The sequence below is a fragment of the Primulina eburnea genome, chromosome 4 (genome assembly GCF_022965805.1).
Source record: "Primulina eburnea isolate SZY01 chromosome 4, ASM2296580v1, whole genome shotgun sequence".
Classification (NCBI taxonomy): domain Eukaryota; kingdom Viridiplantae; phylum Streptophyta; class Magnoliopsida; order Lamiales; family Gesneriaceae; genus Primulina; species Primulina eburnea.
Genome location: NC_133104.1, coordinates 639131 through 653335, shown reverse-complemented (window position 1 = coordinate 653335; position 14205 = coordinate 639131). Strand labels below are relative to the sequence as shown.

The window sequence follows — 14205 nt, the reverse complement described above, 5'->3', positions numbered from 1 at the left end:
TATATATAATTATGATCGATTATTATTTATCCTTGATATTTAATATTACTTGATTTGTGTTATTTTTCTCCCAAAAAAAAAAAGAAAAAGTAAAGAGGTGGCTTCCCAAATAAATAAGTACAGAAAAAGAGTGACTATAATAGGTGGATAATTATGATAGCGTGTGAAAGCAGGCAGAATCAATGGTTGCGATTTCAGTCCGGTCAGTATTTATTAACAGTTTAATTGGTGGTTATACAGTTGTGAAATGATCTCACGAATTTTTATCTGTGAGACGAGTCAATCATATCAATATTCACAATAAAAAGTAATAATCTTAGCATAAAAAGTAATACTTTTAATGAATGACCCAAATAAGTTATCTGTCTCACAAAATATGACCCGTGAGACCGTCTCACAAAAATTTTTGCTTAATAAGATCAATCATTCAAAATTATATCAAATTATCATATACCATCTATTAATAACTTATTAGTTTTCTTTGATCTTGTGGTAAGCTATGTTTTGGATATTAAAGAATATCTCGATCAAAATCGATTTTTCGTCCGGGTTTAATTGGAAGATTTCGAGAAAAAATCAATTTTCTATGTATGTGTGTGTGTGCATACCTACGGTTTTAGATCCATTTGATTGTTTGCATTTTCATGTAGTCGGAAATAACACATTTGAATTTCGGATCACATGTATAATGTAAATATCATATGTTTGGATTTAGTCGATGTTACTATGTTGCTACTACATATCAAAATAGTTAATCAAATATTTTTTGCTTCATACTATGACACATACTCCGTGACTTCCAATAGAAGTCTTCTGTTCCATCCAAATACTAATTTTCATGTTTTAATATATCTAGACAAAAATATATATTCAAGCAAAATATATTTTTTTATGACGATGGAACTCGCTCTTTGATACACACTAGGTAAATATCTAAACTAAAGCACCAAGTTTGCAAACCACGATAGTCAAGGAAATTGCATTTGACAAACTTTATGCAACAGGAGTGCCCGATAAATGTTTGTAAGAAGAATTAAACTCATAATTAATTATTAGCTAAGCACTTAGTTATTCCACCAACTCGAACACCTCGAAATAATTCTTACACAATAATGCATGGACTCTTTAAAAAATCACTTTGGTCATTTTAATGAACGAAGATAAATACTCTCCATTTTATTTATAGAAAAAATCTAAAGAAAGAAATTAATATAATATAATATATATATATATATATATATATATATATATATTCTAAATATCCTTTTCTTTTCAAAATTTCTTTTAAATAAAAGTTGAATTTGAATATTAACTTTTTTACATTAATATGTTTTCAGGTTTTGTCATTATATTTACATTATATATATATGTATTATATTATATTATTATGTACATTTAACACAACTAATAATTAATAAAAGAGGGATAATTATAAATTTATATTACATTTGTCTAACATGGTCCTATCGAGTGAGATAAATCGCATGTGAATAAGTGTGGAGGGCACCACCCTCCAACCCCCCTAGCAACCCATTATCATTTAGAGCCGAAATCTCATTCCAATGGACCAAGATTGAAAACCCAAAATATTCATCTAAATTTCTAATGCATTATATTTTTGTTCTATACTCATGTCGGAAAAATACATCGACGATCATTAATTTTAAATTTATGATTTAGTAAGACGATCGATCGGATCACCTTGCTGACTAGGCGACTTGAGTAGATACGGAATAAGCTCGAGGTCGATGGTTATCTATTTAATCTTGTCCAAAAAAAGTTGGGGATTCTTATAGATGTAGTAGTACATCGAATGTGTGTCTCTTTCATCCAGCCATACACACCTACACCTGCTTTCCCATTTTTACACAAGAGAGTGACGGAACATCAAACACTTACTACTTGTAAAAGTAAACTATTTAATGACTCCAAAACAAATAATAAATATTAATAAAAAACTTTGTTGAATAAATAAATAAATAAAAGAGAGGAGAAAATGTCATCCCAATTTTTGGGCTTTGAATAGTCAGCCCTGGTTTGGTTTGATCCAGCCCATGGTGTTTGGTTGTCTGGGCCGAATTTCATTTAGTTAAAACATGTTGGCCTTAAGCATGACTAGTAACTACCACTGTTTTGGGCTGATGTTCAATGGCAAGTGAGAGCCTCAGTTTACATGTACTTGGAAAGATATTTCAAATGACTTGGAAATTCAGAATCCATCATATTGACTGGAACAATAATATGAGTAGGTCTTGTGTGAGACGGTTTCACGAATTTTTATTTGTGAGACATGTCACCCGTACCGATATTCACAATAAAAAGTAATACTCTTAGCATAAAAAGTAATACTTTTTCATGGATGACCCAAATAAGAGATCTGCCTCACAAAATACGACCCGTGAGGTCTGTATTTGAAATTGCATGATTTAAGATGAAGTTGATTTAAAATCTATTTGGGTATTAGTGAACCTCATGTTATCAATAAGTTAGTTGATGATGTTGATTATCCCTAATCTTATGTCTTTTATTTCTTTTTAAATTAAATTTATAATATTTTCAATTTTATTTAATAATTAAATTATTGGGCTACAATCTACATGACCCATGAATCTTGACTTTTTGGCACAACTACTTGGACTTGGATCAATTAAATACTCCAAAAGATTCGGGGACCGTTGCCCAAAGTGAAAAATCGACCGTTTGAAATAGTACTAGGAATCAGTGCAAGATTTAGCCCATTGGTCCATCTATTATCTATCTATCTTTAAATTAAAGATTTATCAGTTGAAAAGGGATGTTGAATTCTAAGAAAGAAATTGTGAGCCAATGCATAATTTAAACCTTCTTTGTTTTTATAAATTTCAAAGTTTCTCGATATTTACAAGGAATCAAACAAATTGTTGCAAATTTTCTGCACTAAAGAGCTCTTCATAATACTTCTTCCAACTTGAAAGCTTGTTAAATTTTCTGACCAACTCCAGGTCGCCGCAACGTCCTTTTAAAAGCAGCAAAACCTACATCGAAGATGATGAATCAATACTAAGTTTAAAACTATCCAAGCCCGAGTTTGATATAATACTATTCGGACAACATAGTCAAGAAACCATGGTGAAGATTATCCTAGGATTATTTGCTTTTTCTGTTTCTTGTTGTTTCCATTTGTAAGAACTCGAGGGAAACTGATGTGCTTGCCTGGCGCATACGAGGGCGTTTAATGGAAGACTCTTGCACACAGAGAGAGGCAGTCAAAATCATGAGATTCATCTGTGAGGGATTGTAGTTGTTAGAGAGTGTGGAATCCACGAGCTCTCGGATTTTGCACTTCATGAGCAGTGGTTTTGCCTGGCAGAAGCAAATAATCAGAATATTATCATGAAAAAAAACACTACATATTCAGCAACCCTTTAAAAAAATTAAACTGCCATACCCATATAAGGAGGCTTCGGTTTGAATAATCAAGGGCTCGACGGCCTGTGATGAGTTCCAAAAGTAACACTCCAAAGGCAAAAATATCTGTTTTTTCATCTACTATTCCGTGCATCAAGAATTCTGGTGCCAGATACCTTCAGAGATAAGGATTATGGGCAATCTTAAATCATTATTCTAAGATGGATAAACAAAATTGAAAAAACTTTAGGTTCTAATTACCCAAAAGTGCCTTCAAATTTTGAAACTGTAAGGTGAGTCCATCGTTCTGGGAGCCATTTTGCAAGGCCAAAATCACATATCTAGAATGAAAGAACCTCATGTTAATCCACTCATACAACTTAATTCAAATATGCAATTTTCTCTATTTTTAGGCCTACACTGTATGCATACTTTGGATTTTGGGGAATATACCTGAGGTTCAAAATCATCCGCTAGCAATAGGTTTGCAGCTTTAATATCTCTATGAATGATCCTTCTTTGACAACCCTCATGAAGATAAAGCAACCCTTCAGCAGCTCCTAGCGCAATCTTGTAGCGAACATCCCATGTCAGCTTCTCCTTGGAACCTATTTAAATTGGAAACAGTGAAGAGAAACCAATTTAGTCCTTGCGTGCTAAAAAACTTAAGAGAACGAAAAATATGCATTGATCCAAGAATCATGAACCAACTCTGAAGCATAGAAGCCAAGCTTCCACGGGGATATAACTCCATGATGAGAAATAATCCACCCTCGATCCCATATCCAACCATTTTAGCAGTGTTTGGATGATTCAGATGACCCATTATCCCGAGTTCGGATAGAAAATCGAGCATTCTCTCTCCCAAGGGCCCTCTTGTTAACCGTTTAACAGCTACAAGACGTCCCCCAGGTAAACGTCCCCCGTAAACATCAGCATAACCACCCTTTCCAATCAAATTCCCTATTCAAAGGAAAAAAACAATATGTGTAAACAAATGTCGGTTAAAGTTTCTTCTATATCATATCCAGACATGTTGAACAGTTCTTTTTCTTGAGCGAAACTAACTCAAAACCTCGGGAGAAATTGCTGGTTGCCTTTTGAAGTTGGGACAATGTAAAGTTCTTCCATTGAGGCTTGAAGTACAGCAAACTGGAGTCAATTAGGGGATTCGGGCTGCCAGTAAATTCAACCATGGAACTAATACTACCACTAAATTTCTTTGATAGTTTGAAGTTTGCCAAGGGATTCAACGAAGCTAGTTTTCTTCTTGATTTATCCCTCAACAACGCGCAGAACCTTGTTGGCGGTGTAACCGAATTTGCGTCATTTTGAGCCTCCTTTGATTCCGAAGTACTTGTTTTTGATGAATCTGTTTGAGATTCCTCAGTTCTCCAGAATTGTTCAAGAACTGAATCAGGGGAATAAATGCTCCCTTTATCTTTCTGCTCCATTCTTGAAAATCGATTCTCTAACAGGAAAAAGCAAGCAAATTTAAGTCGAATAACATTGAAGATGTACAAATTTTTTTTTTTAATTTAAAGAACGCATGAGATTAAAGGAATACACAACATAAACGTTAAAGAAACTTCAACTCAACATCTGCAACTGGATAGCGAGATGTTTTAGATACAATAATCTGTGGGATTAATGTGCCAAAGCTCAAAAATTTTAAAATCTACCCGGAAGCTTCAAGAATGGCTGGCTAACAGTAGATGGAGTTTCAAGGGAGAAATTTTCTTGAAAATCTAAGAGTAAGCAAATTCAAAGATATTACTTAATCTCAGCCCTGTAGCTGAAACGATATGAACAACTGATACCCATTAAAAGACAAACTCAACGCAGAAAAACAAAAATCAGAAAAGAAAAATTCACCGATAAAATTGAGCAAGAAACCAACAAGAAGCCAAAAATCAAATCTTTTAGAATTTGTTATCCACAAAACAGAGACTGACACTTCCTGAACTATGGCCCTTAGAAACACAGACAAAAAGAGAAACAAGAGGTAGACGCAAGGAAAAAAAGAGCACAACGTACTGGAACAAGAAGCTCTCGATTCTTGACGGATTTTTTTTTTCAGAAGCGGACGATTTGGCTGTTTACACAGAACAAAAAGCTTGAATTTTTTTACTTTGTACTCTTTCTCCTTTTTCTTTAGATTATATTATATTTGCTGCATGAAGTTGAATTGTAATTGTCCAAGGTTACTCTCCCCAGACAAAGCTGCAAAGCTTTACCCCACCAGCCTAAATAAATTGAAGATTTTCTTGAAAAGACGGCGAAATTGTAAAAAATAGAAGAATATGGATTTTCATAGAATATAAATTTGAGGAAAAGACCCTTATTTGATTATTATGCAAAAAATATATAAATCAATTAAAATAAAAAAATTGTACGATTCGTGGCAAAAACTTGTGTGAGACGATATCACATGTCGTATTTTGTGAAATAAATATCTTATTTGGGTCATTCATAAAAAAATATTACTTTTTATGCTGATAATATTATTTTTTATTGTGAATATCGGTAGGATTGACTCGTATCAAAGATAAAGATTCGTGAGATCGTCTCACAAGAGACCTACTCTTTATTTTTATAAGATTTTGCTATTTCGTAATTCATGATAAGTTTCATACTAAGAATTTTCTATTTCGCAATTCAAATATATTTGTGTAAATATATTTGTGTGTTGATAAAGTACTTGAGTACTGAATTTAAATAAAATAAGGGCCATTATCATTATAATGATGTTAAATTAAAATTGAAATAATTGGTGTTACAACTAATTTAAAATATATGCATAAAAGACTTGTTGATTTTCTTTTCGGAGATTTGTTAGTCTGCTTTTTCGTAGATTTTTAAAATTATTTTTTCTTCCCAAAAAAAGAAAGGAACGAGATTTGTTAGTTTATACCATAGTTTTAGTAATATATCTGTTTAAATACGTAAAAATACCATAAGATGCTTTTCTTTTATATATGTCAAATTAAATAATCAATAAATTGATTGTTATATGTATTTGCCTTTTACGTTTTCAAATAATCTTGTTTCGTATGAGACTATGAAATCTTCTACAAAATTTGGTCATTTATGTTTTTTTTTTCAATTTTAATTACGTTTTCAATGTGCTACAACAACACTACTCGTATAAAATATCAAAACTCGAAAAATATATCATTAATATTGAAATTTGATAACATAAATAACTAAAACGTAAAGTGACATGTATATGATCGAAAAACCATGTTCCAAGAAAAAGGCTACATTTTCACTCAAACTCAAAATAAGTTCAATTTAGACAAGCAAGTTCTTGTACGAATAGTCAGTCTATCCTGGATATGCGAGCTAACCTATTCGGTCCAGGGCTCAAAGAAGTAGTCGAGATTAGATAAACCGCTCTCATCTCCTACAACAATTCGGAAAAAAAAGCTGGACCGAACCATCGTATCGAGTTGTGAAGAAACAAGACGTTGGATCTCAAAAGATATCAGGTCATGCCAACGTAATGAAAATAACATGGAAATTAGGCATAAATTAAGCTACACCATGTGTTTTTGAAATCATGTTTTAAGCTTTGGGGATAGTAAGTCGAAATTGTTTAATGGTTCTTATTTGTGGATTAATTTATTCAAAAATAGATGGGGTTTTGTACATTTATCAACTTTTGAAACATATATGAGACGACCATGTTAAGTATGCCATATGCACCAATTTAGCAGTTTTGATGACCAACCAAAGAAAAAAAGTTGGAAAGAGCACCTATGACAAAATCGAACATGCTAAGACTATAATCTCTTGAAATAATATAAAATAATATATTATTCTACAATTGTATGCCTTATATCTTCTCAAGATTAACGTTTCTATCTCCTATTCTTATATAATAAAAATAGAGACACGGCCAGTTGAAATAATACATACATGTAATTTGGAGAACATGGACTCGTGCACTTTTTGTGCAAATTCTTCACCGGTGTAGAAGAGAAATTTCTGTGCATTTTTTGTGCAAATTCTTCACCGGTGAAGCGGAGAAATTTCTCAGGAAGTGCACGATAAGGTTATGGGTGCTAGCTGCATCATTTAATTTGAGGAAATTGAAGTCATGTGCGCTTAACTTGCAAAATCTGTGCACTCCAGTCATTTACCTGCAAAATCAGTTCGGTGCAAAGTTGAGGTAAAAAATTTGTGCCCTCGAGAGGTTAATGTCAATTATCAGCTAACATCACATAGCCTTTGTGGTTGTTAAGTATAGCCTAACCTTGAGGACCAAATTGTTCATCTCTAGCACAAAGTACTTTGCCAAGCTCCTTAATCCATCAGTACTATTCACCACCACGGGATAAAAAATGAACTCATATGCACTTAACGTGAAAAACATGTGCACTTGAGGTCATTTACGTGCAAAATTCATGTGGGACAATGTTTTGGGACAAAATATGTCCCATGGGAGAGGTTCATAAAATTCATTAGCAGTTGTTAAGCCTGACCTAATCTAACCTTGAGGACCGTGTTGATCATCTCTAGGACAAAGTACTTTTCTAAACTCCTCAATCCATCAGTACAATCGACACCACGTCACCACCATTGCGAGATGTCGAGTCACTGGCCGGTTTTTTTTAACTACAGTTTGGAATGTTGTATGCAGATTCTTAATCAAGAGTGCCTGAAGCTGATGAGCCCTGTGATCTTCCCAATCATATTTCGGCAAATCATCCTCAACAGCAGTTTCATGCCTTAAATCTGATGATCCCATCTCATTTGAAGTTAGATTTCTGTGGCCATTGACTTCACCAATCCCATTGCCAGCCATGAGTCGTCTATATCATGAGTGTTGTAACGTTTAATTTGGAAACAATGAACTCATGTGCACTTACCGTGCAAAACCTGTGTACTCAAGGTCATTTACACCCAAAATTTGTGCGGCGCAAAGTTTAGGAACAAAGTTTGTGCCCTCGAGAGGTTTATATCACTCACCTAGTCTCTGGAGTTGTTAAGTCTGACCTAACCTTGAGGACCATGTTGATCATCTCTAGGACTAAGAACTTTGCCAAGTTCCATAAGTACTATTACACACCATGTCATCACCACAGGGGAAATGAACTCATGACACTTAGCTTAATGTGGGAAATCTGTGCACTTGGAAGTAATTATTTACGTACAAAATCCGTGCTAGGTAAAGTTTAGGTATTAAAGCAATTTTTCCAACGTAAAATCACTCTATAAATCTGATAAAAATAAGGGAAAAGAAAACATAAGATCATTTTCATCAAATTCTAAAATATGCAAAGTACGTATTACACAAAAAGAAAACATACGTACATGACGTGATCTCGTTGAAATGGATGAGCCGGGTAAGGAAGCTCCAATAGATCAAATCAATAATTTATAGTGCTTGGGAATTTGAGTGAAGATAACGGTTGTGATAGCACCTGCAAACAAGAGAAGAACTCGTGAATGGGCGCCGGAGGGGTGTCCGGCGTAGCCACTCCAATACTTAAGTCAGCAGGTTTTCAGACGAACACAAGCAATATTTGAGAGAAAATATGTGTAACGCTTGAGAGTTAAAAGATTTCAGAGCCCCCTTAAATGATATGCATACAATGCTATTTATAGTAGAAAATGGGTAGTTACCTCGATTCCAGCGTCGCCTACTAAGTATGACAAGTCGGTTGCCCATACTCTAGCTTCTGATGGCTTCTAGGACACACCAAGCCCAAGTTGTTCTGACAGATTAGACTGCATGTATCAATCATACTCGAGTGTGGTGCAATTCTCGAGGTGGCCCGGGTAGTCGGTTACCCGGATACTTGTATGAGAGCCCGGGCTATGATGACTGCCCGGGAAGAGGAGAAGTGACCGAGAAGCTGGCTTCTGATCTGGGCTATCAATTGATATCCCGGGTAAATAATGGCCCGAGCCCTTACATGGGTATCATGATGAAATTCAGTATAAGTTCAAAATATCCAACATGTAAAAATCTTGAATTACAGATTATTTAAAATTTAATAATTTTATTTCTTCGAATTGAATCAGAGAACGTGATTTTCCCGTGCATTTACTAGATATTAAATCACTTATATTAATTATATTTAAATTTGACAAACTTTTTAAAATTATATTATTCATAAAAAACCGGATACCACACAGACGATTTCACCACCAAGTTATAATACTTTTTTGAGGTTACAAAACCTGTTTTCGGTGGTGGTGATGTGGATGCATGGGTGGCGACGGGTGTGGTGGTGATAGCAGTGAAGGTTTATTGACAACCATTGAAAAAGAAAGTGGTAGCAGGAGGGAAATTTTATCTGATGCAGTGATAGAAACTCCAGTTGTTAATCGGCCTCGCCTTTGAATGAATTTCATGGACACAAGGCGCTTATAACTTTGAATGAGTTAAGATCACCGAAAATTGCGATAAAAAAGGTTGTCGAATGTGGATATAGTGTGGTAGCTGCCGGCTGGGCGGTTCTAACAGTGAGTTCAAGAATAAGTGCATGCAATATTCCCACCAGATTTTTAGGCCGATATTGCCTAGTTCTCTCCCCAATACATGCAGATCCTACCAAACAATCCATAGCAAAATACTGTTCATCAAGAGTCGTCACTTCTGCAGGTACTAGCTACATGTGATCAATGTGAGGCAGAGCGGGTCTTTTTTCACCATCTCGATCGTACTGGAGAACAAAATCATCCTGCAATTGAAGAGTTCATTCAAAGAGCTTAGATTCACTGATCATAAAAACAGCACCAATGCAGGTAAATGAAGATGCTTTTTCTTTCTTGAAACAGGTAATGGAGATGACCAAACCTTGCGTATTGTCTCCAATGTGTTTGGATCGAAACAAATATATATAAGAACTTCTCTCGTATGAATTAGTGACCCTTTCGAACCCAAATCTTTATTGCACCTTGTGATAGAACTAACCTTTGTCGTACCTGAAAAATAAAATGGTTTTTTTTTTTTTTATTTACATGCTAAAATTAATAGATGCATTAGATTTAAAAAAAAATCAAGCTATATGGCCATATGGGAATGCATTTATTAGATCAATTATGTTAATAATTAGTATGTAACTAAAAATAAACAATGCTAATTTTTAAATGCTAATATATAAACATTATCAAATTTTATTTTATATTCTAATTAGGAGAAAAAGGACTGTTGTACATGATTTTGGTGATTTACATATTTTGAAAGAAATAACTAGCCTTTTTTAATCAAATTAAAATATTAAGATATTAATATTGATCAGTTATATAAATGAAGTAATTAAATTTCTCATGATGTTTGTTAATAAATATATTATTTGCTAAATGCTATGAATCAACTATTATAATTAATATAAATATATTCCCACACCACTACTATTTTTTTTAAATGAGTAATTTTTTTTAAAAAAAGTAAATTATATAATTAGAGATATATAAATAATAATTTATTATAAAGATGATGTTTATAAGGAATGAAAATAGATCAAATAAATTATATAATTAAATTAAATTAGAATTATATTTTAAGTGCGCAAAGTTTAACACTATATTTTGTTATTATTTTGATTTTTGTAGGAATTAATATGTAATGACTTGTTGATATGTGAATACACGTGCATAATTAAACACATTAAAATAATAATTATTCCTCTTTTACTTGAAACACAAGTACTAATAATTATTCATCCACAAATGTAAAGAATTTGCAAGAAAGTGAAAAGGATAGGGAATTCAATCTTCGCAATTGCCATTAATTATTTGATTACAAGAAATTAAGATTTAAAATCTCAAAAACATATGCGATCGAAATTCAAGTTCCATGCATTTCGAAAGCATTAATTCCTACTGCATCCATGTTCATATTTTAATCCTTAAAGATTACACTAAACCGGACGATATTTAACAGGAATCCGCTTCGCAATCGTCGTCCTGCAAGAAGGGCAGTCCTTCATCCCTTGCTTTTCATGGCGGATGTTGCATTCTACGCAAAGAACCTGATGAACACAAGGCAAGAACACCACCGATATCTCTTCGGTCATACACATAATGCATTCCCTCGCACGTTTACTCCCGAACTTCTGCAACACGGGAAAGCTCTTGGTGAATTCCGGTACCTGTAACGAACGAAATGTGAAGAAATCATCGCTGCTGCTCGAACAGGAACCGTATCCGATGTTAAGAGATGCTATTTTCGATCTTTCGGATTCCAGTTTCAGCTCAGAGATCATTTTCTCAAGATTCTTGATATCTTCCTTGGTTTTCTGAATATTCACCTCGGCCATTTGTGTTATGTTTTCTGCCTCAGCTGCGGCCAAAGCTTCATCTTGCTCTCTTTTAGATCTAAGGGACTCGTAGTCCGCGATAGCCTTGAGTTTGTCGCTCTCCTCTTGCCTCAACAGAACCTATAACAAATCATCACAACAAAGGTTCGACTTACAATATATGATCAGATTATCAAAACATATGTATATGATCAGATAAGCATACCTGAAACCGATCTTGTCGTTCTTTCATCTTTTCGAGCCGATTGTTCAACTCGGCTACTTCATTTTTTGCACTAGCCAATTCATCCAGGCATAAGCCTTTTTGGGTATCCAACGACTGACATTTCCTTATGGCATCCTGCTCCCTCTCAATAGCTTCCTCCAAATATTGGAAAGACTGAGTTGCCCTACGATTAGAAACCCCCATCCTCTTCCTCAACAAAGAATTCTCCTCTTGAAGCCTGCGGAAATAGGAGTTAGCCACCTCAATCTGGTCGGTGGCTTTGGACAAGGCAGTTTCCATTTCACAGATTCTCTTATTGGCATTATCCTCCATGATTTGCTTCTCCTTATTACACTTTTCCTCCTCCACTTTCTCTTGCCTCAACTTTTTCAACTCCCCCTGATCTTGAGTAAGTCTTTTAGTAGCCTGCATAACTTTCTCCCTGGCCCAATCGCTCCAGTATTGGAGCTTTTTCTCAAGCTCTTGCTTGCGAGGCGTTAGTAACAGGATGTTTTCGTCTTTTTCATCTTGTGGGATGTGCTTCTGTAGAGTTTCATCATACGGGATCCCAGCGTAATAATCAGTATCCTTCAAAGGTTCAGAAACATGGGTGCTTTTAGCCTTCAAACGAGGATCTTGTGGAGCTTTGAATTTTTCTTCAGATGACGCAGAAACCGTTTCTTTCACAGGCGAGGCAGGAGAAGGTACTGAATCAGGTATGGATGTTGAGTTTGCATCAGCGATCCTCGTTAGCAAATTAGATTGCGACTTTAGTGATTTCTCCAGCACCATATTCCCCCAGGCTGCAAGTTTTACCTTGTTAGCTTCTTCTGAAGCATGATCCTTGCGATCTTTAATCTCCAAATGAAGAATTGCTTTGTGCCGGGACTTATCTTTCCTAGACTTAGTCTTTTTACCGACCGGCCCGCCGGATCTCTGATCATTCATGACTCCTGCTTGAGCTGAGGCCCGAATATGATCTCTAGCAAGGCATAACTGGTCCCTCATTTCTTTAACGGAAATATTACCTTTTTTCCATCTTTTCCCTGGATAGGTGGCGCCCTTTGGTGGATTAAGAGGAGGGCTGGGAATGGGGCATGAACTTGTAGAATCTGCCGTTGGTTCCTTTCCCGGATTCTTATCACTTGAATGGCTGGTGCTTGAAGCTTCAATTTTTTCTCCAGGGCCGCCATCCTCCTCCCCACATGCCCGCGTGAGATTCATGTCACTTTTCAGCAGACACCGCATTGCTTCTGAGATTGTTAACTTTGGCTTTGCCTCAATAATCACATTGGTCATCTCGAGTACAAAGTACTCCACCAAGCTCCTTAGTCCATCAAACACAGGCTTCTTGGGTATGTCACTCTCCTTTGTTGTCTTAAGTAAAGCCAAAGCACCATCCACAATATTTGACACCACATCTTTACCACCACGGCTTAGGCCAGAGTTTAGAACCGCCCAGCCAGCAGCTAAGTCACTATATCCACTTTGGACCACGATTTGTATTGCACTTTGGAAAATCGCAAGCAGATTATTGGTCAAGTGTCCCTCAAGCTGGTGGTTCGCATGTTCTTCCCAATCATACTCGGGTAAATCATCATCTTCCTCCTCCGCGATAAGATTTTCAGGCCCTGAAGCCGGCGATCTCAACTCGTTCAAAGTTAGCGTCTCGTGCCCATGAAATTCATTCAAAGGCGAGGCACATTTGTCGACCTGATCAGTTTCTACCACTGCATCAGATGAAATTTCCCTCTCGCTACAACTTTCTTTATCAATGGTTATCGATAAACCTTCACTGCTATCATCACCACACCCGTTGCTGCCCATGAATCTTAATCAACGGCACGGACAACAGGTTTTGTAACCTCAAAAAATTCAAACTTGGTGGTACAATCGTATCGATATCAGTGGCCTACCAAATAGAAAAAATATTTAAGACGATAGGAAATTATTTCACAATCGAAAATCATCAGTGTACCAGCAACTCCTGATCAACGAAGAAAACACAGAAAGAAAAAGGTTCATTTGAAAACATCATTGACTCTATGTAAATTCCAATAAAAATTGAAAATAAAAAATACTGAAACCTGGGATCCTTGAGCAGGCAGCAAAAAAATTTACGAATTTTTCCTGCTTAAAAACCACTTGGATAATCAGATCCACAAACACCAAACACCAACACTAAAATCTCAATCCAAAAGGGAATCCCAAAAACTGCTCCAAAATGAAGAACAAGTAAATTCTTGTGTGGACTTCGAAAGAATTTCATTCGAATCATGAAACAAAACACAAAGTTCAACTTACCGACAAAAGGGCACTCACAAAACCATGTGAATC

General features: G+C 35.4%; 2 protein-coding genes across 4 annotated transcripts; both read right to left on the bottom strand.

The window, feature by feature from the left end:
• Positions 1-2816: 2816 nt before the first annotated feature.
• On the bottom strand, positions 2817-5616 carry LOC140830411 (receptor-like cytosolic serine/threonine-protein kinase RBK2). Of its 3 annotated transcripts, XM_073193684.1 has the most exons (9): positions 5425-5616; positions 5070-5135; positions 4463-4858; positions 4099-4350; positions 3841-3995; positions 3649-3728; positions 3428-3563; positions 3193-3342; positions 2817-3014 (listed from the first exon to the last, which is right to left on the bottom strand). In XM_073193684.1, exons 3-9 carry the CDS (start codon positions 4839-4841, stop codon positions 2889-2891), a joined length of 1278 nt encoding a protein of 425 aa, XP_073049785.1. In that variant the 5' UTR covers positions 4842-4858; positions 5070-5135; positions 5425-5616; the 3' UTR covers positions 2817-2888. The 3 variants fall into 3 exon arrangements, with proteins under 3 accessions (XP_073049785.1, XP_073049784.1, XP_073049786.1); XM_073193683.1 differs by lacking the exon at positions 5070-5135; XM_073193685.1 differs by lacking the exons at positions 5070-5135; positions 5425-5616 and adding an exon at positions 4960-4979 and having other exon boundaries at positions 4463-4856.
• A 5558-nt stretch (positions 5617-11174) lies between these two features.
• LOC140829578 (putative E3 ubiquitin-protein ligase RF298) lies at positions 11175-13695 on the bottom strand. Its single transcript, XM_073192891.1, has 2 exons — positions 11869-13695; positions 11175-11783 (listed from the first exon to the last, which is right to left on the bottom strand). Exons 1-2 carry the CDS (start codon positions 13693-13695, stop codon positions 11265-11267), a joined length of 2346 nt encoding a protein of 781 aa, XP_073048992.1. The 3' UTR covers positions 11175-11264.
• Positions 13696-14205: the final 510 nt, after the last annotated feature.

What these genes read in the sequence shown, in the direction of transcription:
- LOC140830411 (XM_073193684.1), bottom strand. Translation starts at nt 4,841, where the DNA reads ATGGAGCAGAAAGATAAAGGGAGCATTTATTCCCCTGATTCAGTTCTT. An exon ending in AAATTTGAAGGCACTTTTGG is followed by an intron (nt 3,564 to 3,648) that starts GTAATTAGAACC and finishes TTATCTCTGAAG; the next exon opens with GTATCTGGCACCAGAATTCT. An exon ending in AACGCCCTCGTATGCGCCAG is followed by an intron (nt 3,015 to 3,192) that starts GCAAGCACATCA and finishes TCTTCGATGTAG; the next exon opens with GTTTTGCTGCTTTTAAAAGG.
- LOC140829578 (XM_073192891.1), bottom strand. Translation starts at nt 13,695, where the DNA reads ATGGGCAGCAACGGGTGTGGTGATGATAGCAGTGAAGGTTTATCGATA. An exon ending in AACGACAAGATCGGTTTCAG is followed by an intron (nt 11,784 to 11,868) that starts GTATGCTTATCT and finishes GATTTGTTATAG; the next exon opens with GTTCTGTTGAGGCAAGAGGA.